Here is a 27773-nt window from a genome sequence, read left to right on the forward strand (position 1 = left end):
CTGAGAAATTTGTCCTTCAGTCAATAAGTTTATATTACTTCTCAGAAGATATTACAGTAAATACAGTGTTGAATAACATAAACACTGGCCCTGCACTCACAGAGAACATATGAGGGAGAAAACATACACACACACACACACACACACACACACACACACGGAGAGTTATTGAATTGTGGCATTTACAAGTGGTACAAAGGAGAAGTATAGTATTCTCTGATCATGAACAAGAGGAGGAATATCTAGTGTGAGGGATTATCAAAGGCTTTCTCTAAGAAATTTATGTTTGAGTTAAGGCCTAATGTCTGATTAGGAGTTGGCCCAGTGAAGTGAAGAGCCTGGGCTCTAACTGATGAAACCAGTTTTAAAGCACTCGCAGTCACCCAGAAGATGATCAAGTCAATAGGAGGAAAAACGGAAGTGACAGTTTTAAGGCTTATGAATACAAGAGACAAGGCATTGGCCCCATGTGGGGTAGAGAGTTGGAATTGAGACTCTGCATAACAGTGAGATGCTTGAAAGGCTACACACACACACACACAGAGAGAGAGAGAGAGAGAGAGAGAGAGAGAGAGAGAGAGAGAGAGAGAGAGGTATTTAACAACTATGTGGTGTCTTTCTTTTCTTTTTCTTTAACACATAGGTTTTTTAAAAACTTTTATTTATTTTAAGTGTGTTTTTCCAGGACCCATCAGCTTCAAGTCAAGTAGTTGTTTCAATCTAGTTGGGGAGGGCGCAGCTCACACTGGCCCATGAGGGGACTGAACTGGCAACCCAGGGGTTACGAGCATCATGCTCTAACCAACTGAGCTAACCAGCTGCCCCAACACATAATTTTTACATCCCATGATAAAAGATAGATAATAGTGGTCTGAATACCCCGAACTAGAATATGACAGGTGAGATGTTTTTGTTGTCCAGTCCGAAGGTCCAGGAAAGGTCCAAGTGCATGCCAGCAGTTCATACCAGTAATGCATTGCTGGAACAAGACCAGCCAGTGTTCTTAGAAGGATAACACTGATTTAGGTATTAAAGTCTGCTTTGGAGACTGTTGGCCAATGCAATTCCACATTTGTATCTGTCATTGTTAGCATAATACAACCACCCACATGTCCACAAAGCTGTTTGTTGGATGTTTTTAAAAAATAAGCTAGACATGATACTTTTTCTTATGAACATGAAACACTGAAAAACAGTTTTCTAAAGGCATAGGACTATAGAAGTGCGGAACAAATAATAGAATGGTGAGCGTGAACCTTAGTATTTTTATACTAGCGTTTGCCTATTTTGACAATAATAGCTTCAGAGAACGAGAAGATAAGCCACAGACTGGGAGAAAATATTTGCAAAAGGCATAGCTGATAAAGGACTGTTCTCCAAAATATACTGTCAACAATAAAAAACAAACAGTCCGATTTAAAAATGGCCAAAAGATCAGAAAAGACACGTGACCAAAGAAGACATATAGTTAGCAAATAAGCATATGAAAAGATGATCCGCATCGTCTGTCATCAGGAAAATGCCAACTAAAACTGCAGTGAGATTCCACTACACACCTATTAGAATGACCCAAATCCGAAACATTGGAAACACCAAACCCTGTGCAGATGTGGAGCAACAGGATCTCTGATTCACTGCTGGTGGGAATGCAAAATGCTACAGCCACTTTGGTAGACAGTTTGGAAGTTTCTTACAAAACTAAACATTCTCTCCTTATACAACCTAGCAATTGCACTCTTTGGTATTCACCCAAAGAGTTGAAAACTCAACCCATGACTTGAAAACTTATGTCTACACAAAAACCTGCATACAGATGTTTATAGCGGCCTAATTCATAGTTGCCAAAACTTGGAAGCAACCAAGATGCCCTTTAGTGAATGGATAAATTCTGGTACATCTAGGCAATGGACTATTATCTAGCGCTAAAAAGAAATGAGCTATAAAGCTATGAAAAAACATAGAGGAACCCTAAATGCACATTACTAAGTAAAAGAAGTTGATCTGAAAAGGCTACATGATACTGCTTGATTCCAACTTTATGATATTCTGGAAAAGACAAAACCATGGAGAAAGTAAAAAGATAGTGAGTGGTTGCCAGTGATTAGTGGGGATAGAGGAGGGATGAATAGGCAGAGCACAAAGGATTTTTAGGGTAGTGAAAATACTCTGTATTATACTGTAATGTTGGATACATGTCATTATATGTTTGTCATATAATGTACAACACTAAGAATGAACCCTAATATAAACTATGGACTTAGGGTGATAATGGTGTGTCAATGTAGGTCGATCAATTGTAACAGTTAAACTAAATTAAACTATGTAAGCTAAACTAAAGTTTGTCAAATTATTTTTATGACCTTAATAAATTACTGTTTGTGTTCCCGTGTTTGAAGACTAGTCCTTGGTGGACTAGTATTCAGAAAAAATCTTGCACATGTTTTCTTTGTAAAATTACAGATGCTAAAAAAATAACTTGTGAAATATGGAAAGTTGCTTTGTGAGTTGAGAAAAGCTAATTATAAGTTGCTGAGAAGGTTCTGGGTACAACCACATTTTGATAAATTCGTTAGCTTTTGCAGTCATTCATGGCACCCATCTCGATTGTCTAGTTGGGCCCTTACAGATCCATGCCCCTTGGAAAGGTTGAAGCTACCTCTAGAGATGAACCATGCCCTTAAAATTCCTCATTGCCCCCTGACCACCATACCAGTTTTAATGGCTCCATCGGGGCTCTGTGGTAAAAGGGAAGAATTAAAACAAGAATGTTTTGAACAATTCAAACAACCAGGGAGAACTGTGGTACAATTTGACGTCTTTTGTGAACATTTTTTAGGGATAGGGCTTTGTATCCTACTATGTTCATTCTTTGTAGTTATTTTAATTTAAATAAAACTTTACTTAATATTTTGGTTTACGTTATACTTTATACCGCAAAAACTTCAAATATAGTCTTTCAATAAACCTGTGATGCTTTATCTTTACCCAAAATGAGCTTTTATATGAGGATATAAGAAAGTCTCTCTTTTCTACCAAATCAGAGAATGTTTTGGTAGAACATGCCTATGTTCTCTGAACCATACCAATCAAAGGTTCATGCTAAGAGATAGGCTTATAAGAGGGGAAAAGCATTTTTTTGTCTTAGAAAAAAAATTCTGCATCTTAGATTCTATAACGCTTAGGGTTAAGAATCTGTTTAAAGCTGTTATCACTGTTTATAGTGTTCTAAATTATATAGAATTAAAGTTTAAGTTGATGAGGGCATGTGTGTAGAGATAAAAGGAATCAAGTGAGTATGAGTTTTCCTCTCCCTTTCCATTAATTACAAGAATAGAGACTTCATGCTAAATTCCAAACCAAGTTCCCATAACAGCACTTAAATAATGCCTGCCCACCATTTCCAATTAGAACTAGTTTGTAACGTACCTCAATTTATGCCATTATAGTAGAGCTACTTTAGTGATTTTGATTCTTTTTGTGTCAATTAACGTTGCCACGGAAACAATCTCTTGCTAATAATGGCTTCGCCTTCACACAATCAAAATCCAGAGGTGGATTTAGAGATTTGAGGCCACTTGTTTTATGTATTTATTTGCATTAAATTATTCAAGGACATTTCTGGATATGTATAATCATTATTTTAGCAGTAAATCCCAGTTTCCTATGACTTCAAGCTATTTCTTACATGCCTGCCTAAAAGAAGTCTTGGCTGAAGATCACTTCCTCCTTTTCTTTTTACGTGTTTTTTTTGGGGGGGATGGAGTGCTTTCCGTTAAAGGAGAGCACACCAGCGCTTTCCACTTGAAGCCCACAGCACCAACTTTGCCTTTAGGCAAACCAGGATTCTTGGATTTGCGCGCCCCTGCAAGACCCGGTCTTTTTGGTCCCGCGGGCCGCCATAGCCCGGGAAGCACTGATTCGCTGAAGGAGAAAAGTGCGGCTGCCTTGGTGGTTTCAGTTTCGGTTTCATCCCGCTGTCGGCGGAGGCGGGGCTTGTGGGGCTCCCAGAGTGGGGGTTCCGGATCCCGGCCGGCAGGTGAGCTCGCGGTCGCGGGGGGCGTGGGAGGCCCCAGTGTTCCCTAACCCCGGGCCGCTTTGGGGAGTAGCAACTCCGGGCCGGCCCGGCAGCCCCGGGAAGGAGCGCCCATCCCGGAGCCTGCCGGTGGCGGGTTCCCCCAAATGCCGCGCTCACGTTCTCTCCTGCGCGCCTAGAATGGCTGGGAGGTCTCCGGTCGTGGGGTCTGGGGTCCCTGAGCCCGGCCCTGAGGCCCCTCCCCGGGGGGCGCTTAGACCGCGCGGTGAGGAACGGCACCGGCTGGGCTGGGGGGGGGGGGTGTAGTTCCGGAGGTCCTCCTGGGGATTCGGCGGGAAAGCGGACCCCGGCCACGGGGCCAGGCCTGCAGCCCTGCGTGGTGGCGCCCGGCCTCCGGGAACGAATTGCTGCGCCAGCTCACCTTACCGCGGTTTCAGGTTGGGGATGCCCACGACTGTGTAGTGTTAAGCCTGTCACCGGGGTTTTGTGTGTAGGGGCGCGCGCGCGTTCATAGCAGGTATTTTTGTTCAGGGTGTCTGGGGTAGGGTGATGCAGATAAGGTTGATCGCGATTTAGTGTACCCCCTTATTAATAGGAGACTGTTGTAGAAAAGCTGAAAATACGGAAGTTCAGTGAAGAAAATCATTCACTGAACCCGTCCACCAACAATTTCTTGCTATATTGTACTCTTGCTTGTGCTCATTTCTCCTTGAACTAAGAGCACTCATTTTATCACTTAACACTATATTTAGTTTTCCAATTTCATTTAAAATTTTTTCTTAAATATCATCTCTAATGTTGTATCCTTTGATTGTTCCGTCATTGTGTAGGTCCCATAAAGTTCTCAGGCATTTCCCAACTGTGGGGCGTTTAGGGTATTTGTGAATTCTTGTTTCAGTTTAGCATCTCAGATAGTACTTTGATAAACTCCTTTTTAAAACTGATTTCAGAGTATTTACTTGGACTAGATTGTGAGAAGTAAAATTGTTAGAATAGATGCTGTGTTCTAGTAAGGTCTTTTTAGGTCTTCATGCCTATTGCCAGATTGTTTTCCAAAATAGTTTTAGTAGTTTACATCATTCTTGTAGGATTGTTCCTGTTTCACCAAAAGTAGTGATACATTTCCAGTACATCAACCAGGAAAGTTGAGCCTCTCTTTGGATTTTTTTTTTTTTTTTTTTTTTTTTTTGGTGCTGTCTGGCAATTCTGCTTGCTTGAATTTTGTGAAGGAATCTTCAGAGGTTATGTTTGTGTGTGGGAAGTTACTGCATAGGCTGTTAGATCACTTTAGTCATCAGCTAGCATAACTGCCTTATTTTGCAGATGAGGGACCTGGGGCTTTGTTTGAGAGGTGAAGTGATGAGTGATGGGAGAGGCACAGCAAATTAAGTAGCAGAGCGGGATTAGAACTCAGGTTTCCCACCTCTCAAGGGCGTCAGGTGATCTCTTACTAAACTGGCATACTCAATATTAGAATTTAAAAAGATGTTTACATCACTTGGATTATTCTGTCCTTTTAGAATTTTACCAGGTAACAGATTTTAATCATCTCAGGGATCTGTGACACTGAAAAATGGGAAAGTGACCATCTTCATGGCCAGGACTGGGAATCCATTATTTAGAATGTCAAGCCCTTCAAGATTTTTTGACAGTTGTTTTCAGAGTCTCTAAACGTTGGAATAAAATTTCTAATAAGTTATAATTTATATTCTATCATGTGGTTAGAACTTAAATGTTTGTTCCCATTTCTTACACCTTGAAGGTTTTTTAAAACTTCTTGTTGCGTTAAGACCAGAGAACAATGGTTTTTTTGCTAATCGCAGAGTTTCTCCACCTCAGTTGACGTTTTGGGCAGATACTTTTTTGTTATGGAGGGCTGTCCTGTGCTTTGTGGAAGGGTAGGCAGTGTCCTTACCGCTACCTACTATTAGGTTGGTGCAAAAGTCATTGTGGGTTTTGCGATTATTTTTAACCTTTTAAACTGCAGTTACTTTTGCACCAACCTAATAGATCCCAGTGGCACCACGTCCTCATTCAGGACAATCCAGAATGTCTGCAGACATTTCCAAATGTCCCTAAGGGTAGGGGGCAAAATCCCCCCGGTCAAGAACTACTTGCTTCTAGGGATTATTTGGGAAACTTTATATAAATTCCAGGACCCCTTCCCTAGAGGGTCTGACTAGGAGTAAGCTGCAGGATCCTGCATTTTAGCAACATCTCTGTTGATTGGGCTGCAGCTGGTTCTTGGACAACACAGAAACGTTTGTTTCCTCCATCCTTCTTTTATTTGGTGCTCAGTAATAGAGATGTGCCTGTGTTACAGCTGCTGAAGTGCATGGACTGTACTGTCCTCGTCACTCCGCGGAGCTGGGCAGGGGAGGGACAGGCTGGGCTTGGCACAGCCCTTAAATGCCTCTTCCTTAGGCTTGGGCCATGTGCTTAGGTACCAGGGATACCACAAGAGTAAGGCATTTTCCCTGTCCCCGAGAAGCTTAGAACCGCGGGTGGGAGACTGGTCAGCCGGAAAGGAAGGCTCTGTTTAGAGAGCTGTCCTCAGTGTCTGAGCTTTCCCAGACACAGATGTATTCGGCTAAAGCTGCATTTACTTGGGTTGTAATGTTATGTTTCATAACAATTTTTTGCTTTTCAAACTTTTTTTCACCCTAAACTTTAAATACTCTAAGAATAGGTGAAACTTTACAGGTAGGCATTTCCAAGAAACAATGATTTGCATGTCTTCTGCTCAGTGACATAGCTCAAAATCACATTGGATATATTTCTTTCCGTTTGACCACTCTATTTCTTCGCAGGCTGATTTACAGTACTTTGTGACTTTAGGTATCCTTCCCCCTCCCTTCCCCTCCCAACCCCCCCATGCTACTACTCTAGCGAGATCTGTCTCTGGCCATTCCCCAGGTATAACACGAGAACCTTGACATATTCAAAAGGGCAGCTGTGCCTTTGAAAAGGCTTGGGCTTTGGGATCAGGCCTTAGTTCTGCTTATTACCTCACGGAGTGGCTATGTGAATTGCTCATGACTCTAATGTCTGGCACGTAGTTGGATGAATAAAACGGGTTCTTTTCCCTCCGTTCTGTGGCTAAAGAAAATCTCTGCAGGGCAGTTTGCAGATGTTCTCATACGAGACCTCTCAGAAGCTTCAGACAAAATATGCAGCCTTTGACTTAAGAGCCATGTATGAAAATAGGTCATTTAAAACCAGACTGAGTGGGAGTCGGGAGGGCGAGGAGGCGTAGAGGGTGACTATGGCTTTCATTTTGAAGGGAGAACTTCTATGAAGGTGACCCTGCAGAAAGGAGGCCTTTTCCTCTTATATGTTTATGGTTCAAGGGGCTTTTCTCTTGCTTCAGAAATGACCAGAACTGTTCCTTCTGCCATATCCAATTTAAAAGTTGAAAACTTAAAATTATGTGAGCCAAGTGATGGGAAAAATTGTGATGTCGAGAGCAATTTACTCATACAAAATGGATTTATGGGCACGTCACTAAGTACCAGGGAGTACCAAAGGAGCCCTGTGAAGACGAATGTAAAAGATAGGGGCTCCTAAAGGGATGGATGAAATGTGTTGGAGGCAATATCTTCTTTCAGATAACTTTTAAAATATATATTTTTTTTCAAGTTAGCCGAATATAGATGCCCTGGAGAATGAATGAGAAGCTAGGTATTAGTCTCTCCTTTCATGTGGCTTACAGTCTTTTGAGAGAGAAAAGAGTTTCATTTAAAAAAGCAAAGAATATAAAAAAGTAAATGGTGACAGGTCATATCAAATACAACCAAATGTGAAACTTCATGGTGCCCAAAGAAAGTGAGATGGCCCGTCTCCACCCCAACTGAAGTGGAAAGCGGAACTCATGCAAGTCTCCCCTTAAAACCCTCCCACGTTCCCTATTACCAACACGTATTTCCCATACTTGCCAGTTCATAAGAGTCTCCCAGGTTTGTGCCAACAGATTCCTGGGTCCTATGCTAGATCTACTGAAATCACAATCTCCACGTGGTCCAGATGATTCATGTTTGGGAAGCTGCCCTAGAGGCTCAAGCCCACGCTCTGTCAAAAGCCTGACTTGCCATGTTCCCTTCTGTAGCTACAGCTTGTCCTTGCCTGTGGAGATTTTTCTCCTCCAACCCAAACACAACTGTCCCAGTGCCTTTGCTAAGATTTCTCTCCTTTCAGCTGCTAGACTCCTTTTTCTTCACATTCAGCTCAGCTGTCACCTCCAGAGATCCTTCTTTGATCTGCCAAGCTTGGGCTAAGTGAGTCTTCTTCCTGTGCTGTTCTCTGCATAATTCTATCCAAATACATACAATGTCTAAAAAAATTCTCCATTTACTTGTGTGTTTTTTTGTTTTGTTTTGGTTTTTTTTTGGCCTGCTTTGGAGTGTAAACTCTGAGGACCCAAGGCCATGTCTTACGGGTGTGACATCCCCAGCCTGTGTGCCTGGCACTTAGGTGGTGATCAAAGTTTGAAGTGTTGAATGCCTTCCAGAAGAAATGATGTTATTTGGGGTAAAGATGAGGCTTAAAGGCTGGGTATGATCTTTGATGAACTTAGAAGAATACATCTGTGCTTTTTAAAAAGATGTGGAAAGATAAAAATATTTTTAAAATAGCACCAGCAGTTAAACAACTAATAGTCTAGTAGGTTGTTCTTTTTTCTGTCATTAACTTTTAACTGTGGACAAGGTAGTTAATAATATCTCTGGGAACTAGGTTTTCACATCATGATGTATCTTATCTTAGTGTTTTTTTTGTTTTGTTTTGTTTTTAAACACAAAACAAACAGCTAGTTTGATCTCAGTCTTGTACGTGAAGAAAAACTGCCATAATGGGTTTTGGGAGCTGGTAGGAAATGAACCTGAGACTCCTGAGTTGAGTCTGTATCAGGCCTTCGGGGTTAATATTCTCTCTAGATCTTTTCTGTACCCACAAAACAGCACATGTTCAGGACGTAAATAAGGCAGTTTATAGATGAATGGCAAGATTTGTTTTTACTAAACTCATTAAAGATACTGAATCTCTTACAGAATTTACTTTGTACTTTTTTCCCTTGTCCTCAAAACACCATAAATAAAATTGTTGTGTGGTCTGAGTCCTGAATGATAGTGCTTGTCCTGAATAGTAGTGGGAATTTCATTTATCTGTTGTGACTGTAGCTGAATAATAAAGTGGCAGTTCAGTGGAAATGTTAAATTAAGATTTGCTGAGCAAAATAATCAGTTGATGACATTAATTTTTTTCAAGCCTCGGGAAGATGGAATAGATGGGGATGGGATGGTCCAAATAACAGCCCCAAATTCAAGAATAGTTTTTGAGACTTGTGTTTTCTGTTATTTAGCTTAGGATGCTGACTTTTCTTGTTTAACGAAAAGATTTAAATTATGAGTACTGTCGTTTGCTCACACCCTTTACACAAGAGTTTTCTTTAATAGATCCTAAGTTCTTTAAGGTCCTGTGTGTATGACATGTTTTTGAATTTCCTTGCAAATATGGGTGTACAAACCCATTTATTAAACAATGAAAAGCTAATAAGCTAGCATTCTAACTTACCCAAACTGCTGAGCCTGCCTGGCTTCACTTTTGAGAAAATCTCCAATGTTCCTACACCTGAATTCAGATCATTTAGTGGGTGGACTTGGAGTGAAATAAGCAGTGCTATTATTTATGGAAGAATGTTGAATAAACCTTTTGGCTGAAAAGAAACAATAATTTGAGTTTTTAAGGAGAGTCCTTGAATATTGTATCCACACTAATTTTCAAGTGTCAGTGCCATGTAGTTACTGAATAATAGTGATGCTAAATTTGACTGAAACAGAAAAATTAATTTCCAAAGTCTTTTTACTCTCAGTTTTTGCTTAAGTAACTGCGGTTTTCTTACATTTGTTTACTAAAATAGTTTGAGAGAGAGCTGTTATAAAACAAGATGAGTTTTGAAAGGAGTGATGGACATCTGTATGATTGCTTTCAGCATGTAATGCTCTTTCTGTATTTCGGACTCCTATTATGCTTGAATTTTAAGACTTTCTTCTTTATTATGTAGAGTGTATATCTGCTATCATGATAATAGAATAAATCAAAATCTTTGGCTGCATGAACTTCCAGGAGGCTGTGTGAGGTGGTGATTTGCCCATCCACTTACTATCTTTGTGACCTTGGTCATGATGTTTAACCCGTTCTGTGTCTATTTCTTCATCTCTAAAATGAGGATAAAAGCAATACCTCATCAGGTGGTGAGGTTTAAATGGATTAATACATGTAAAGTACTTAGATAAGTGCTGGTGTGGAGTACACTCAAATATTAGCTCTCAGTGATGATTATAATTATTTTCAGAGATACTGTTTCGGCATCAACTGTTTGTCAATATGTCTACACTATATAACATAGACTTTAAAATGGGACGAATGTGATTTGGGCGCAAATTATTTCATCTTTCTGTGCCTTTATTTTCATTAGCAAAACGTGGGTATTAAGACCTTTTTCTCAGGGTTCTGGTAAAGATGCAATTTGCTAGTGTTGGTAAGGATCTTAGCAAAGTGCTCAGCATTCAGTAAATGGTGCCGCTGGTAGTGGTTGGAGTGGTCTTCCTGACTTGCACGTGAGTCAGCAGTGACAAGTGATGAAGAACAGGGATTGTGAACACAGGGCTCCTTACGATGGGGCTATGTCACAGGGTTGTCGTGAGGACTGATGAGATAATGCACGGAAAACACTTAGCTTCGTATCTGACTCGGGACTGAAAACATGTTAGCTGTCATGTAGTGGGGTAGTGTTGAGTTTTCATACATGCTGCTTTGACACTTGATTTCCTGTAAACATGTTAAGGGCTTCAAGGCTTTTTTGTTGAATGATTAATTTTTGTCCTTTTATTGCTCCTTTTCAGCTTTCTGATCAGGATTGTTAAAATGAGTCTGCGGAAGCAAACCCCCAGTGACTTCTTAAAGCAAATCATTGGCCGACCAGTTGTGGTAAAATTAAATTCTGGAGTGGATTATCGAGGTAATATTTTCGTGCTTCATCCTCACTGGTGTTACTAAATAAGTAAACGTGACTTACTGGTTTTTATCGATTCATCGATGACCCAAGTAGACCAAAACAGCACTGGTTGTCAAGCAGTTGTTATGCCCACTTCTTTTTCTACCTCTGAGATGGTACCTTTTGGAGAGACAGCTGTGACACCAGAGTGTGTACTTCTGACATCCGGTGTGACTTGTGTGGCCCCTGTCTCTGCTGTGAGATCGTGTGTGCCTAAGCTCCCTGGTCATAGCCGGGGAGTCCAGTCACCTCAGGCATGAAGTCACCTCAGATACAAGAACCCCTTGGCAGAGCAGCATTTGTTTTTGCAGAAGTATTCAAGATTGGCAAGCTCCTATTTAGACAGTATCATTTTACAGCATGAACTTCCCACTCACGTAATATGTGGGTTATGCAAAGACGCCTTTCTGTTCTTTCAGAGAATGCTCTTGTAAAGGCTATGACACTAATGAAATTAGCTTTGTGGGAGGAATGGGATCAAGTTCCGTTTTGCAAAATAACTAAATTCCTAATCTTCCAAAATTGAGATACGTGAAATTACCTGGACTATTTTACAGGTACAGATAGTAATTCATTAGCAGTTTTATAGCCTTTTCTTGGTCTCTCTTCTGAGTAATGATAATAACCTCTCAAGCTTTTTCCTCTTTCCACACGTGCAAACTTCATTTTATTGAGATCTTACTATGTGCCCAGTGTGCGTAAATCATTTAATTTTCGTTTTATCTTCACATAAATCCTCTGAGATCTCTGTTGCTTATCCCCACGTAGTAAGGGAGGAGTCAGGACTCAAACGCAGGCTTGACTCAAAGCCTTGTTAGGGAATCACTCTGCTGTTCATGTACTGCTTTAGTTGCGTAACATTAATAACGTCTCCAGTTGAGTTTTATTTTTATAGTGGAACTAACGGATTTATACCGAATATTGAGATATAAAATTTCTATGTACTACTTCTCTCCCATGAACTTTCGATGAGCCCAAGAAAGGTAATAGACTTCTGGAGATTTGAGTATATTCGGTAATTGATTAGGTAAATTCGGTAAAAGATCATGTTCAACATCTTCTCAGTACCCACTTCCTTGAGGCGATCAACCAGTCTGACCTTTTTTCTCTACTCTTTAGGGAACATTTTTTTCATTTATGGAGGTAATATATGTGTTTTTATTTTTTTCTATTTTAGAAATTTCAAAGCAAATAATGGAGAAAAGTATACTCCAGAAGAGAGCAAAATCTCCCCAAATTCTACCATGCAGAGATAATCAGCCCTACCAATTTGGACCTGTCTCCATATAAGCAGAAGTTTACATATATGGGGTCAGCTGTACAGGCACTCTGATTTTTTTTTTTTTGATTTTTTTTTTTTTTACATTAAAAAAATACAATCAGTTCTCTGACAAGATAAAGTGTCTTATGGCTGCGTGGGAGTACCTTGTGTGGAGGAGCCACAGTTTTGTTTTAGTTTTTAACTAATTCCCTATGAGTGGACATTAGGTATTTATCAAATTTTTGCTGTTACAGGTGACTTTGCTCCTTTGTCATGTATCTTGAGCACTCGTCCAAGTATCTCTTTGGAGTAAATTCCCTGAGCTGAGATTTCTGAGTCAAAGAGCATGTCACACGGTCCTCCATCAGTCAGATGGGGTTCATTCTTCTTTAGGTTCTCACCAAGCCTGATGTTAGCCTTTGTTTCTAACTTTTCCATTCTGATTGGCAACAAGTAATACCTCATTCTGTTTGTATTTGTTTGTTTACTAGTGAGGTTGAACAACCTTCTCATGAGTGGTAATCATAATTTTTCTCCTTTTGTGAATGTCTGTTCATGGCTTCTGTCCTACTGCAGCAAAATGTACACTATTGAGAGCATTAGTATAAAGAATTCTCATTTTGTGGTTAGATAACAAACCCAGCTCTTGTAGCAATTTCTCTTTAAGCTTGAGGAAAACTTCGTGTTTTCTGTAATTCATAGTAGTTTATCCCTTAGAGAAAAGAAGGGGTTACAATTACCACTTCCTGGAACCTTTTTCTTAAAAAAAAAAAATCTTTTGCTATGAGAATAGATATTTTTATTAGAATTGAACATTTCATTTTGAAATGCTTTAGATGACTTTCAAACAGATTTACATATCACAATCTCAGAAGTTTCTTCCTCACTTATGATTGTGGTTTAATTGTAAAATAATTACAACAGGAAATAAACTGTAAAGTGGCATCTTAATGATATTCCTATCAGAAATTGTTATTGTTCATAATCCATTCTGATTCTTTGAGTGATTCTTTGAGAGTTTAGTTTTTAGCAGAATTCTTTTAGGTTAATGTCTTGTGCTCTCATCACACACGCAATTTTGAAAAGAAACTTGTTCAGAGGATAATGGGGCCGAGGCAGAGAGTGAGGAGCATATTAACGAAGCTGAGGCTAAATGAAGCCATCAACTTGGTTAATTGAATCAAATGTGTAGTCTTTGCCTTTACTTTTCTGGAAACTACCACTTTTAAGTTAGAGACTCAGAGTAAGAGGCTTATATCTATTTTCATCTTTTTTAAAAAAAGTCATCAAATTTTGCAAAATTTATACCATCTTCACAACTAAAACGATTTGCCCAGACATTTTCCTTGAAAGCTCCTTAGAATGTGTTTGGCTGTTTTTTCTATATTAGTCTGGATTTTTAAATATTAGAACTAACGAAACAGAAAGAGACGTGTTATAATGCAGTATGTTGCCTTATATCTCAAGCTGCTCTTCACTGAGTCACAGCTTTAAGATGTTCTTTCAGGAGCACCTGCTGTCTCCTCTCCTATTATTCTAACAGATTGTGGAGACTTCGTGTTAACCCTGGAGTACATTCATCTGCAGTGGATGTTGTAAAAGAATGAAATAAATCTGCCAGACTCGTGTTTCACTTAGTGGCTAAAGTAAGAAATGCCCCAGGAGTGAGGAGTCTTGGCTATTGGTCATTTGTTCCCGTATAATTGCCACCCCCATTGATAGCTTTCAAAGAATGGTGTTTTATTTGGAATATTCTTATTATGTGACTTCGGTGTAGACTTTAAAAGTTACTGTTGTTGTTACACGTACCATGAGAAAAGTGACAGTTTCTTGTTTCTCCTACTAGCAGTTGGGTGCATGACTGCTTTCGTGCTCTATGCTTATTTTTGTATTAAGCATGTAAGAGCTGATGAATAAAGAGATTGTCAGCTCTAAGGACTACCCTGTGATTTTCGACTCTTATTTGCTTTGTATATCTTCTCTTTGCCACAATCTGTCTCCAGGGGTCCTGGCTTGCCTGGATGGCTACATGAATATAGCTTTGGAGCAGACGGAAGAATACGTAAATGGACAACTGAAGAATAAGTACGGGGACGCATTTATCCGCGGAAATAATGGTAATGCTCCTTCACGCTACAGTTGTACAACATCCGAAATCAGCCTTTTTGTTTATAAGTGGGGTCACCAGTGGCTTTTATAGATAATTTAAAAGTTTACTTTTAGCTTTGCTTTGTTTACTTTTAAATTATTATATGTCAGATCTTCAATGTGACCAGTTATTTCTTTAGATGCTTCATCGAATTTTGGAACTAGCAATTCTGTGCTCCCCTCCCTGTCCTGAGGAGGACCCGAGGGGCATTGGTATACTGACCCAGAGCTCTGTTCTCGTGAATACAGTTAATTATATTCCCCCAACACTGCCTCTCACACTGGAACTTGGAGCTGTTAAGAAAGGCCAGTATTTCCCCGCTTTCTTTGGATTGAAGCATTTGGCAGTTAACTTGTCCTATTTGTCCTTTCTCTGTTAAGCATTCAAATGCTTTTTGTGGAATTGTATTCCTTAGTTTGGCCAAAATGACAAAATAGGAAATACGGCTCTAAAGTTACTCAGCTTTTTAACAGTTAATGTATTGCTATGATTATTATGGCTACTTTGAAGTACCTCGTCTAAAAATACGTTATCATTAAAGTCATTTGAATTTTTCAGGGAGAAAGGGAAGACATCAAAACTGGGAGAATTATCCCTTGACCCCACCCCACTTTTTGGTGCCATTCCCCAAAGGAGCTCTGGGACTCTTGCGTTTGGATTTTTGTTATTGATGTGCATTCCTTAGGTCTGGAGAACTTCTTCAGTCCCCCAAACAGTTGAATCTCTTCACTGTGAACTAAATGTCCTCACTTAATTGTAGGTTCTGTGTCCTGTCCATTCAGTATCGTATTTCTTCACATCATATCTTTATACATATCTTTTGTTTGCTTTTTAGTTCTTCCAACATGTAGAATTTCTCTTCCCATTTTTCATATTGCTTTTATTTGACTTGTTCCATTTGCTAAGAATGTTAAAACAGTTAGTGGCAGGGTCTGTGCATGGTGATAAGGTAGATCCTGTCACATGCATACTCTAGAACTTGTTCAGTTTCCCAGGGGGTGTTTTTACTGTTGTTCTGATGTTTCCTTTCATATAACCCTTGCCCTGATATAGTCAGTGGTCGTTATCTTTAGATTTCCAAATTAACATCCTTGGTTCTTAAAGAGGATCCTGACTTATATGATTAATCTGGGCTATGTTCTTTGATCAGGAGATCTCTAAAAGTTCACTTGGAACAAATCTGTCAAATCTGGGTAGGCGTGGGGCGGGGAGGGGAGCTACAGCTCTGGTGAAAGCTTAACCAGAGTGACCGGTCATCACATTTTATCTTAATCTTCTGCACCACATATCCTACCATTCGGTTTGGGTGGCTGCAAGAGGACTAGCTAAGCAAAATTTTGGATAACAACAAAGGCTGATACTTAGCAGGGAACTCGAAATGAGGGCTGTGGTATATATATTTTTTAAATGACAAACTCGTCAACTCTGCTTTATCTTGTTGCAATTAAAAAAGTAAATGGCAAATTCAGAGTTTATGTTGGGGAGATGGATGAAAATATGTTCTTTATTTGTAATCTGAAGTCTAGCCTGGTAGATTTATTGATTTACTTTACTACAAGCATAGTTGTTATAATTAGAAAACATGCTTAGATTTCAGTAACTTTCACAAACTTTTTATTGGTTATCCTTGTCACAATTTGCCAAGTCTGCCGTATAGCTAAGACTAAGACATCAAACCCACGTCTAGATTCGTAAAATTTGTCTTATAGTAGTTCTAGAATTTATTGTGTAGTATGAAAATTCCTTTAGAATTTGCAGAGGTGTCAGGCCAAAATCTGTTTGCGTTTAAAACTTGCTGTTCTGATATTTAACGGTTTTCTTCAATTCATTTGTGTTTTCTTTTCAGTGTTGTACATAAGCACACAGAAGAGGAGGATGTGAAGACACCAAGAGTACAATACTTTTCATTCTTGGACATATTTTTTTACAGCATTTTTGGTTCTTTTTGGTATAATTTGTCCTGTTTCATAATAGTTGGTGATTTTTCACTGACATGTGAGTAAGATGAATGTACACAATTGTGGATTTAATTGTAAAGAATTCTTTTATACTTAAGTTTCAGTCATTTTCTTTTACCTCTGTGTCAGTATGTGCAGAATGTAAAAAGAATAAAAAAAAGAAAATCTTTCTCCCTACGTGGTTTGTAACCAAAGTTTCAAGGACCGTCATTTGCTTTGGTTGCCTTATGTCTTTGGCTCGCTAAGGCGATACAGGTGATGGTGGCCTCCTCTATTCCATCCTCTTGTTTGCCACACAAAATGCTTGGGTGAAAATGGTCTAGAGAAGCATCCCGTTTCAGTCTCAGGCTGAACAGGGTCCTTGAGGTCAGAAGTTCACCTGCGGATTCAATCACTGTGATAGAAAGTAGAATCGGGGATCTAACAGTGGCTGGTCCACAAGAGGAGAAGAGGAATTCACGTTGATGTGGGGGAGAAATTCTGAAGGTCCCCGGTACATCAGTTAGGTGAAGACGTTGCATTTAAGTCAAGCCTGTCCTCATGGGCCGTTAGATGGCTTAGATTTTCTTGCTCCCCTTTGGGAGGACTGACATCTGTCATTCATTTTATGAGCACAGTGGGGGAGGAGCCATTCCTGCACATCTGTCTGGCAGTCATTGAGATGAAAGCAAAGCCGAGAGCTTGTAAACTTACTCGAGTTTCAGTGGCTAACCTGTGATTGGGGGAGACTTCCTCTTCGCTCTTGGTTAGTTCGGGAGGGGTGTTTCGGCAGCCTTTCCCTCAGGTCCGAGCTGTGTGTGTGTGACATTGTGCAGGACCAGAGTGCCAGGCATTTACGTCGCTTGGCAAAAGGCGGCCCCTTTGCGTTACGTGGCTCCTGCCGAGAGGGTTTTCACAATTTATTAATGAGATTTCCACAACCCTGCTTTATTCTCTGACCAGTTTACGCCGTCTCTAGGAACAACAAATACATCTGGGCACTGTGGTTGAATGAACACCAGACAATGGTGTGAACGTTGGATTGGCCTTCCTCCTCCCGCCCTCCCCGATCTGAACCGCATTTCTGTTCCAGGAGCCAGTGGTGTGATTTTAAACAATTGCCTGATTGAAGGATGTGGAGGCAGGATAGGGAAGGAGGGAGGAAGGGGGTAGTGCTGGTTCTGGAGAGGTATGCCTGGCACTTTGTCTTGTTTTATTTTAAAGATCACAGAGTAATTGGAAACAGTCAGTTTTTAATTAATAACTCGGGAAAGGTGAACAAACATTTCACAAGGTTTAACTGTGTGTACACCAAAAATAAAACACTATGCTATGCTTCAATAATTTATCACTCCTTGACAGGGGCTTGAAAAGGGTCCAATCTGTAAGTACAAATCACCAATTTGCTCTTTCATAAATGACTTCTTTTAAGGAGAAAATAGATGTCCTTTCCAGTGGAGCATACGTGTTCTCATTTGGTTTCTGGTGGGCGTGGGCGCTGCTAGGTTATGTGTCCCTTCATTCACTCACGTCAGCTGCTTCTACAAGCAATTCTGTTGTTATCTCCCACCAGTCTGTAGCATCCTATTTGTGCTACCTTCTTCCCTGACCGCTCTCTCGGTGTATGTCTTTATTTTCCCCTTGCCATCTCTCTATTTTAATAGCTCTACAGTGGAGTAGTGTTTTCAACCACGGAACTACTTTTAATCAAGATCGACTTTGGGAAATGCTACCATTTTTATGGTAATAAAGGACCATATTATGCACTGTACCAATGCAAGTTGTCCCCTGTGTATACCTTCACATAGTAGAACCGTGAAACAAAGTGTAAATGCTAAAATTACTTTTTTCTTAACTGTAGTCTCCTAGAGGTCAGTGAATGATTTCCAATTGCATTGCAGCAAAGACATTTGTTCTAGGTAGAAGAATTTTTCCCTTAGTAAAGACATTTTCTTGTGTCTGCCTCCATGCCCTGGCTGCCATGCGCTTTCTCGTGGGCTGTGGCAAAACAGAATGTTTAGTGAGAAACAGAAATTGTGCTTGATTTTTTAGACTATTTGACTTCATGTTCTGTTTTGGTCTTCTGAGCTATTCCTTGGCTAATCTTCCAACAAGTTGAATTGATTCTGACTTCAAAACTGTTTATCCCAAAACAGAGCTGTTGACAAGTACAAATACAGATGGTAGACATGTGGTATGATTTTCCTGCTCTCAGCATTCAGTAAGGGAACGTTACTAAGAGATGGTTTACATCTTAAGCTTTTTTATTCAGAGCGATACGGAGTGCATGCTGGGAGTGCTTATATGTGACAAACGATAACAAGTGTTTAAGGGATTTCCTTAAGGTCTAAACACTTGGCTGCATTGGCGTGGTACGTATGGTTTATCACCCTGGAGGCTCTAAGAATCTATAAGAATAGAAGTAACCTCTGGGGGGAACAATTGATCATCGCACTCACTCACAAGTGACCTCGATACAGCATTCCAGGCCCAAGCGCCAGCCTGTTGCTTCAGTGTGGACTCACACTGACCTTTGTCCTCAGAGCAAATGATCCTCAGAGTATTGGCTAGCTCTTATACTCAAAGGCAAATCCCAGCCCATTCTGTGGCCACAGCTATTCTTGCCAGCCAAGCTGCATTGACCATTCTTTTCACAAAAAGAAATTATTGGTGAAAGGAAGACGGTTTTTGTCTCCTGTGACCTTTCTTTCTGGAGGCCCTGCACACAACAGCATGGCTCTGACTGCCTTTGCCCGGCATTGTTGAGCTAGATTCCACCCTAAGAATTGCAGTGTTAGTCCTGACCCCTATGGGCTCTGAATATCTAGCAACTACTTTTATTCCAGTAGCTGCTGCCTGTTTGGACCAGTACAGAGGCGTGTAACCCTGAGTGTCTCCGTTGTGGACTGACCAGCTTTGACTCACCAGCTGGAATCCAGTTTGCCAAAGTGGGGGCGAGACTGCAGAAGTGGACAGGCAAGAGTGGTATGTGCCAAGTGACAGGACAGTGGAGGTGAGCCTGCCTGATAACTGTCCTGCTTCGCAGCCTGCTTCCCTTGTCTGGGAGTTGGAGGAGGTGGCCAAATAGTGGGGATTTGAGAAAGTGGTAACAGGAAGTCAATTTAGCATTTAGTGAGTGGTAGCTGTTGGCAGGCCCTGTGCTACCATGTTTCCCCGAAACCAAGACCTAGCCGAACAATCAGCTCTAATGCAACTTTTGGGGCAAACATTAAGACCCGGTATTACATTGCTTTACATTACATTAACATTACATTACATTATTGGTCTTATAGTAAAATAAGACCGGGTTTCATATTAATGTTTGCTCCAAAAGACGCGTTAGAGCTGATTGTCCAACTAGGTCTTATTTTTGAGGAAACATCGTAGGCCTTGTGAGGGACTGAAAAGTAAAAATGACCCTGTTCATGCTCTCCATATTGAGTTTCTAGATTTGGGTATTTATGAGAGAAGGGTGTTATCCAAACTTAATTGAACCAAAATTTTGAGAATTCTTTTAAAAATCTAAATACTAGATGCTTTTGGTAATTTCAACTATATGTTCATATCTTGAAATTCCAGATAACCTCAGGACCAGATGATTTTGAAATACTATCTCCATGTATTTATCCTATTTCCCCACAGGCCCTTGTGGTTTAACCTCCCATTTTCATACTCTTTTTTATTTTTATTTTGTCCATCTAGCAAAAGCCAGATTTTCTGTTTTGATTCATTTGTTTTATGGAAAGATTTTCTTAGTAATTTGGGAGTTATAGCAGATAGAAGGTGGACATACTCTAGCATCTTCATAAAAGTATAAAACACTTGATCAGTTGGGATAAACTGGTTTTCGAGCATTTACAAAATGTTTCAAGTCCGTATAAACTCTATTTATTCCAGGTTTTATAATGGAATGGATGTTAGTAGGTTTGGCAAAATATTGTACCAATAATTGGGATTAAAGGAGAGCCAGTGTGTAAAAAGTTTATATAAAATAGTTTTAGAGAAACTTCCTACCATCGTGTGTACACGGTATTCCGAATCACTATTCAATGTTTGTATCAAATGGAAGTCCTCCCGCAATTGCAATAATGAAGAAAAAATTAAAGATTTGTAATCAGCATTTTGAGTGGACATTGCTATGATACAGGACTTTTTTCTCCCCAAGTAATGTATCATAAACAACCCCCAAATCTCAGTGGTTTGATACAACAAATGGTTCTCACTTGTGCTCTACCTGGGGGCCCAGGCTGAGTGAGGCGGCCCCTCAAGTTTCCTCCATCTCAGCGTGACCCAAGGCTTGGTGCCACAGAGGAAGAGCATGAAGAATCGTGCCTGGGCTCTGAAATGCTTTTGGAAGTGGCACCAGTCACTTTCACTCCATGTTATTAGGCAAAAGAAGTTACGGGGCCATGGTTTACTTTTATGTTTGCAGGAAAGTAATCCTTTTATGGACCCAGAAGGAGAGAAAAACAGAAATATTCATGAACAGTGGCGATAATGTGTATTAAGGTTTTCCAGAGAAAGACCCAATAGGGTGTGTGTGTGTGTGTGTGTGTGTGTGTGTGTGTGTGTGTGTGTAGAGAGAGAGATTTTAAGGAATTGGCTCACACAATTGGGACTGGCAAGTCCAAAATTTACAGGGGTGATTGTAGGCTGGAGACTTAGGAAAGAGATGCAATTCAAATCCAAGGGCGGTCTGCTGGCAGAATTTTCCCTTTTGGGAGGTCAATCTTAAGACCTTCAACTGATTGGATATGGCCCACCCACATGGAGGGCAATCTGCTTTACTCAAAGTCTGCTGATTTTAAATGTTGCTCTCATCTGAAAAATACCTTTCCAAAAACATCTGGAACACTTCACCAAATATCTGGGTACCGTGGCCTAGCCAACTTGGCACATAAAATTAACCATCAAAGTATCTTAACCATTTAGTTTGCATTACCAATTTTTCTTAGAGAAAGTAAAATATATTCCCAAATGCAACACTGCAAAGTCCCAGATTTTATTGCATTGAAGAAAGAATCCATTCTCTGCTCAGACGGGCTGAGGGACCTGTGTACCTCCTGACTTACTTCTTTGTTAGATTCCAAAGGAAAATGGTGGTTGGTTCCTCCCTTGGTTTCAAAAATGGTCTGGATAGATTGCCGTGGTTTGGTTTTGTTGTTACAGGATAACTTACAAATTCCCAATTAATGTATTTCTAGACTTAAAAGAAAATGCAGAAGGTGAGAAAAACCTTTCCATCGAGCACATAAGCATTATTTCAAGCCAAACAAATATATGTTCTAGCCACGCAGTGAGGAGAGTTGGAGTCTGTAGTACACGTCAGAACCATGCTGTGTGCAAACTGTTTCAGAAGCACAGGGAATATTCCATCTAAATCTGATCCTTGCCACTTTCCATACCTTGGGTTGGTATGGCTCTCACTTTTCAGTGTATTTGAAACCCTGTACAAGGATCTTTATCCTCAGGAAGTGAGTTTGCTTGATCCACGGTGTCCGGTTAGCAGGGCCTGATGGAGTTTGGCAGAGCCTGCTTCACACCTTTTCCGAGTTGTCCTGGTGTGAGCACAGGTGCAGAGATTTCTGAGCCGGTTTCCCCAAGTTGGGAGTGCAGCCCGGGACCCATGTGGGATCAAACCTCCGCCTGATTTCAGTAGCCAGCCGAGCTAATGCTCACATCTCCCTTTGTGGTCACTGAATAAGGCAGTCCCCTTTTCCAGATGCAGAAACTTTGAAGCAAAGTAGTTAAGTGACTTGTCCTGGGTCACTTGGGGAGTCGCTGCAGCTAGAATAACAGTTCCCACTGCTGTTTGGTCAGGCCCTGAAGTGCTGAGCTCCATTGATTCTTTCCAGTGCGCATGTAATCAGTACATCAATTTTCTATTCATCCCCCCAGTAGTTGAAATAAGAAGGTCCCACAGTGTGCACACAGACTGCTGTCCTCTCCATTCAAAGATGATGTTTCTGACAATGATTTGTTATCACAGTGCTTGGGTGTGACAGAAAAGATCAATAGGGGGGCCACAGCCCTATACACACCGGCCAGGGCAAGAACTGCCTCTTGGCTTGTGTCCGCTGGCAGTGCTTGCAGTCTTGCACTTTTTGAGATGACTGCTTCTTAGAACTTGTCCCTCAAACCCCACCCAGTCTCCTTAATCCTAAGTACTGTACAACAGGCCGTTTCCCAACAGCCCTTTGCTGTGTCTTCATGTTCGAAGCTTCATTGTCAGACCCAGTAAATACGAGAGCGAAACGGAGACAGGCAGTATGTGAATCAGAATTGCCTTTTCCTCCCTGGCCCAGCTCTGACTGGATCGATTGCCCCTTGTCACAGGCTCATTTGCTCGGATGTTTAATAAAGACTGAAGTAATTTGGTGCCTCTTCTAGAGTGAGATTTGCCATGCCACTTGACCACCCTCCTGCATCACCCTCACTCACTGTGTGTATGTGGGACTCTCCCCACACCCACTTCCGGAAGCATGACCCATCATGAAACCACTGCTCCCAGCCCTGAGCTCGTGGGGCCTACTGAAACCCAACCAGGTCGTGATGTGTTTCACGTTAAGTACATTTTATTTGATCAGTTTACTCTTTTGCTGTTCTCCTTATTTTACAGTTAAGTATAAAAATTAAAAAATAAGGACACAAAAAACAACTTTTCATTAAAATCAATCACTTTGAGAACTGTGAGGGAAAAGTCCAGAATGTCAAGAGATGTAGTAGACCTCGATCAAAATGTTGTGTTTACATTTCAGGAAAAAAGGGAAACATCTATTTTAAGAAGTAATATTTAAAATAGAGAATGAGTGAGAGGTTGACAGAGAATAGACACTTTTTTCCGGGTTATAATTGTGTTTTGCTACGTGAATCTGTTTTGTGCGTTTAGAGAAATGAAAGTATTGTTTTAACTGAAAGGAAAACCATGTTAAATAATCAAACCATCACGCAGAGAATTTAAGAAACATTCTTTTTATTAAAAACCAGTGCGAACTTTTAATGATTACTTCTATTATTGTCATTCATTTCCCTTTAACGAAGTAAAACTTACGCAGAACTAGCACATTCTCTTCTTCCCTCCAACTTTCCTCTTCTGTTTTATGGGAGACACCAGCTGTTAGACTCTGACTCTACAGTTCCAATTCCAGACACCACCCCTCCCAAATTATACAGCCATTATTTCTCTCAAAGTTGCTGTTATTCTGAATTTCATGTCAATCTCTTAATTGTTTAACAAGCTGACCCTTCCTCAAGCTTTTCTGTGGAGGTGGAGGGGTTGGTTGTGCTAAAGTCCCTGTTGAATTTCAGGGGAAATAAGACGCATACGATCCATAGTCAGTGACTCCTGGGAGGAGCAGTGGATGCACATTACTGACCTAAGTGCTTTAGGAATTTAACAAAACATGAAGAAAGAGATTCCTATCTGGCATGTGTGTGAGAGAGAGACATTAGTTTAACCTGAAAGCAGTGAGGAGACCACATCACCATCAGAGCCATTGTAACTGGGAGCTCCATGAGGGTAGGGCCGTGTTTTGCTTGGCTTTTTTATTTCCAGTGCCTGAAGTTGTCAGGCACATTGGTGTTTGTTTGCGGTCGTCCTGCTGACAAGTAAGTACACAGAATCACAATCCAGATGCCCTTAAATAATTTTTTCAGGTCTCTGGCAAGCATCAGGCCCATCACTATTACGTGAAAGACTGAAAACACTGGCAAAGAGGTAAGTTACAGTGCCATGTGGATCTCTATTTCCTGACATCTGGTGGAAGTTCATTTTGCTAGAAGGAGACCCGCGGACACATTTTGGCTTGCGCTGCTGACAGTTTTGTTGCTTAGAAATCAAGACACAGCAAGGAGGGCTTGAGACCAGACTAAGAAGGAGGAAACGCTCACCAACAGGGAGTGATGGGGAAATTGGAAGAGAAAGTGATTTTGTCGCCTTGGCATGTATATCAGGGAATAAAATAAACATCAGTTGTAGTCAGACATGTATCCCAAGCAGATATCAGAAAGTTCAGAGAAAACAGCACCCTGGAGGAAGACTCCTGAAGCTTAGGAATCTGTGCAGAGTTGCTTCTTGTACACAGACTAAAGAGAAAGTCAAGGGATTGGCCTTCAGAGAGTTCCAAATAATGGTAACAATAGCTAACGTATTCAAGGCTTACTTTGTGCTAGCCACTATTCTAAGCTCTTTACAACTCGTTTATTCTTCACAACAGCCCCATGAGATAGCATTATTATTCTTGCTACAAATGAAGAAATTGAAGCTCAGAGGAACTGGCTCAGCATCACCTAGCTAGTAAGTGGCAGGGGTGGGATTTAAACCAATCAATCTGGCTCCAAAGATGTTAAACCACCACCTGAATATCTCAAGAAGCCCAACACTCCCCAGTGAACTGAAGCTTTTCAGAATAAAGAGAACAACACAGGGATAGGCTCATGTGTGAATGAGGATAGCATGGTGTTAACAGGTGGGTAGGAGTCCAGCTACTAAGGCCACATTTTGTTTATTTATTCTTCTAAAGAGATGATCTCCATGTTGAAAACATTGCTGGGAGAAAAACAGAATCCACCAAAGTCTCCAGTGGCATTGAATTACGTCCCACTGCACAGAACCTTTTGCAGGTAACACTGAGGAAGCACTGTTAGGAGCCAGTGAGATCCAAGAAAACGAGAGAGGAGAAAGTGCCCTGCTTTAGAAAAAGTTAGGGAAACACAGACAAGTAAACTTGATGCTAAAACCTTGAAAAGCTCAAAAAAAAAAAAAGAAAAAGAAAAAGAAAAGAAAAAAGGCTTAGAAAAAGAAGTAATTTTTTTAGGAGGCCTTTGGGTTCATGTGAAAAAGGCATGTCAAGACCACGTAATGTTTAGTGAGTACTGTTTCTATATTACTAAACTAGAGGAATATAATCGTAATATATCACTGTCACTGTCAATGTCATCCTGGCTAACAACTATTGAGCAGTTTCCATGTGCCAGGCACTGTCTAAAGCACTCAGCTTATGTCACCTCATGTAATTCTCAGAACCAACCAGAGTCACGGTCCCTCTTAACACCTCGAACAAAATTTCTCAACTTTGTGGACAAAAGTAGAAGAGAGTAGTTGTTAGTATGATTGGTGGATTTGTAACTGATTCTTGGAAAAGAAAAGATTTAAGTGTGCACAAATACCTGTGTGAATGAACAACTTTACTGAAAATGCGTTACAGTGTTCAGGTAAGGAATAAAAGATTTTTAAGACAATAATGTACGGACAGATAATACTAGAAATAAAATCGAGAGTAAAAAAGCTCAATAAGCTAGAATAAGAAAATGAAAGCAATAAACTGGAAATAAAAAGCACTTCAATTTAGGGTTTTGGATTTCTTCTTAAAGCTACATAACAGTTTGAGGAGACCCAGAATTATTGAATCTCATTGTTGAAAGCAATTTTTGGTCTTCTAGCTCACCCAAGCAGTCTAACTAAATAGTTCTCTAATCCAGTATTTTTCAATCTGCATGATATGGCATGGCAGATGAAATCAATTTAGTGGATAAAAGTCAGCATTTTAAAAAAGTAAAGTAGAAAAAAAAGTGAATCATTTGTAGTGATTATTAGTATTATGTTAGACTTTTGTTTCCATCTTATTCTCAGTTGTGTATGCACTTGGTAGGGATATAAAACATATTTTCTAATACCGATTGTGGGGTCAAAAAAATTGAAAGCCATTGCTGTGGCCAATTCTTTTTTTAAATTATTTTTTATTTTTTATTTATTTTTTATTTTTTATTTTTTTAATTTATTGGGGTGACAATTGTTAGTAAAATTACATAGATTTCAGGTGTGCAATTCTGTATCACATCATCTATAAATTACATTGTGTGTTCACCACCCAGAGTCAGTTCTTCCATTACCATATATTTGATCCCCCTTATCCTCATCTCCCACCCCCCAACCCCCTTACTCTCTGGTAACCACTAAATTACGTTCCCCAGATTAATTTTCAAACCCCGTGGCCATCTTGTGGTTACTGATTGTTTTCTAATCCCCTCACCTTCCCCCTTACGCTGTGGCCAATTCTTAAATACTTTTATAACTTCATTAATAGACACTATTTATGGAGAAATCCAGAGATTAATACTTTGTACAGAAACGACTCATAAGAAGTTTTTTTTCTCTTTTTATATTAAATTTTAGCTTGTCTCACTGTAGTTTGAGCACATTGGTGTCTCTCAGCCCTGCCATGGACTGGCCATATGACCTTGCTTAAATCTTTTCACATCTTTAATCCAAAATATCCTAATCTATACAAATGGAAATATTACTAATAACAAAACAATAATATTTTCAAAACCTAATGTGACCGTAAAATCTTTTCTTTTCTTTTTTTTTTTTTTAATAGAAAGCACTTTAAAAACTTTGAAGATTTTACAAATGCTATTTCTCTTTATAACCGTTAAGTTTACCTTGGAGAAGCCTAATCTTTTCTTGTCAATCCTTCAGCTATTTGGAAACAGATATCATGAACCTTCTCCATCAAGTTAAAACTCTCTGTCTGTTTAACTACTCTTCAGAAACACACGGTTTAGAGTCCACAAACCACACTGCTCACTCTCTTCTAAATGCAGTTTGTATATGTTTATTCAGTTTTATTTATTTTTCTCCTGTATATCCATTTAAAGTCTATATCCATTTTCATGTAACATGAAAAATGACATGCAAACAATGAAAATAGCTGTGTTTGATGGAGGAGTGTATTGATGATTACTTTGCTATTTCAAAAATTGTTTTTAATGTTGGTATATACCCATCTCCCATAGAAATAAAGCAGGGTGCCCAGAATCTAATTCCAAATGTAGACTAGTAATCTCAGAGTATTATGGGATGATTATATTGATTATATCCTGTGTTCCAGGAGACGAAATTGCAGTTTTTTTGTTTAGTGACATATATTCATCTTAAATCTCTGTTTTTTCCCCTCTAATGCCTACTGGTGAACCATATCTTCTCCATCTTAGGTTTATGCCATTCCTTTTTTTTTTTTCTGACCTAAGAAAGGCACTTAACATTTGTCCTTGTTTAATTTCATCTTGTTAGATTCAGCTCATTGCTCTAGCTTGTCAAGATAGTTTTTCATCATTATTCTGTCATGCAATCGTCTGCCTGTTCCTCCCAGCGGCTGGTCACCCACAGGCCAGCGTCACATGTGTGCTACACCTTCCACCCACAGTCCTGAATGGAATCAGCCACAGGAAACCTCTGTCCAGGTGACACGATTGATCTGACAATCAGCATCCTTTGGGGAAAGTTCTTAAGCCAGTTTAGAATCCTTGTTGTTTTGTGTTACTTTGGCTCATTTTTCTCC

The 27773-nt window shown here is 40.0% G+C and overlaps 1 protein-coding gene across 2 annotated transcripts; it reads left to right on the forward strand.

Moving 5' to 3' along the window:
* Positions 1–3808: 3808 nt before the first annotated feature.
* LSM6 (LSM6 homolog, U6 small nuclear RNA and mRNA degradation associated) lies at positions 3809–16630 on the forward strand. 2 transcript variants are annotated; one of them, XM_033133475.1, is made up of 4 exons: positions 3809–4036; positions 10933–11048; positions 14349–14462; positions 16341–16630. In XM_033133475.1, exons 2-4 carry the CDS (start codon positions 10955–10957, stop codon positions 16373–16375), a joined length of 243 nt encoding a protein of 80 aa, XP_032989366.1. In that variant the 5' UTR covers positions 3809–4036; positions 10933–10954; the 3' UTR covers positions 16376–16630. The 2 variants fall into 2 exon arrangements, with proteins under 2 accessions (XP_032989366.1, XP_032989367.1); XM_033133476.1 differs by lacking the exon at positions 3809–4036 and adding an exon at positions 4044–4298.
* Positions 16631–27773: the final 11143 nt, after the last annotated feature.

This window comes from Rhinolophus ferrumequinum, chromosome 18 (assembly GCF_004115265.2).
Source record: "Rhinolophus ferrumequinum isolate MPI-CBG mRhiFer1 chromosome 18, mRhiFer1_v1.p, whole genome shotgun sequence".
NCBI classification, from domain to species: Eukaryota; Metazoa; Chordata; class Mammalia; order Chiroptera; family Rhinolophidae; genus Rhinolophus; species Rhinolophus ferrumequinum.

Coding starts and splice junctions, on each gene's coding strand:
- LSM6 (XM_033133475.1), top strand. CDS start 10,955: ATGAGTCTGCGGAAGCAAACCCCCAGTGACTTCTTAAAGCAAATCATT. Junction 11,049..14,348: donor TTCTGGAGTGGATTATCGAG/GTAATATTTTCG, acceptor ATCTGTCTCCAG/GGGTCCTGGCTTGCCTGGAT. Junction 14,463..16,340: donor ATTTATCCGCGGAAATAATG/GTAATGCTCCTT, acceptor TTTTCTTTTCAG/TGTTGTACATAAGCACACAG.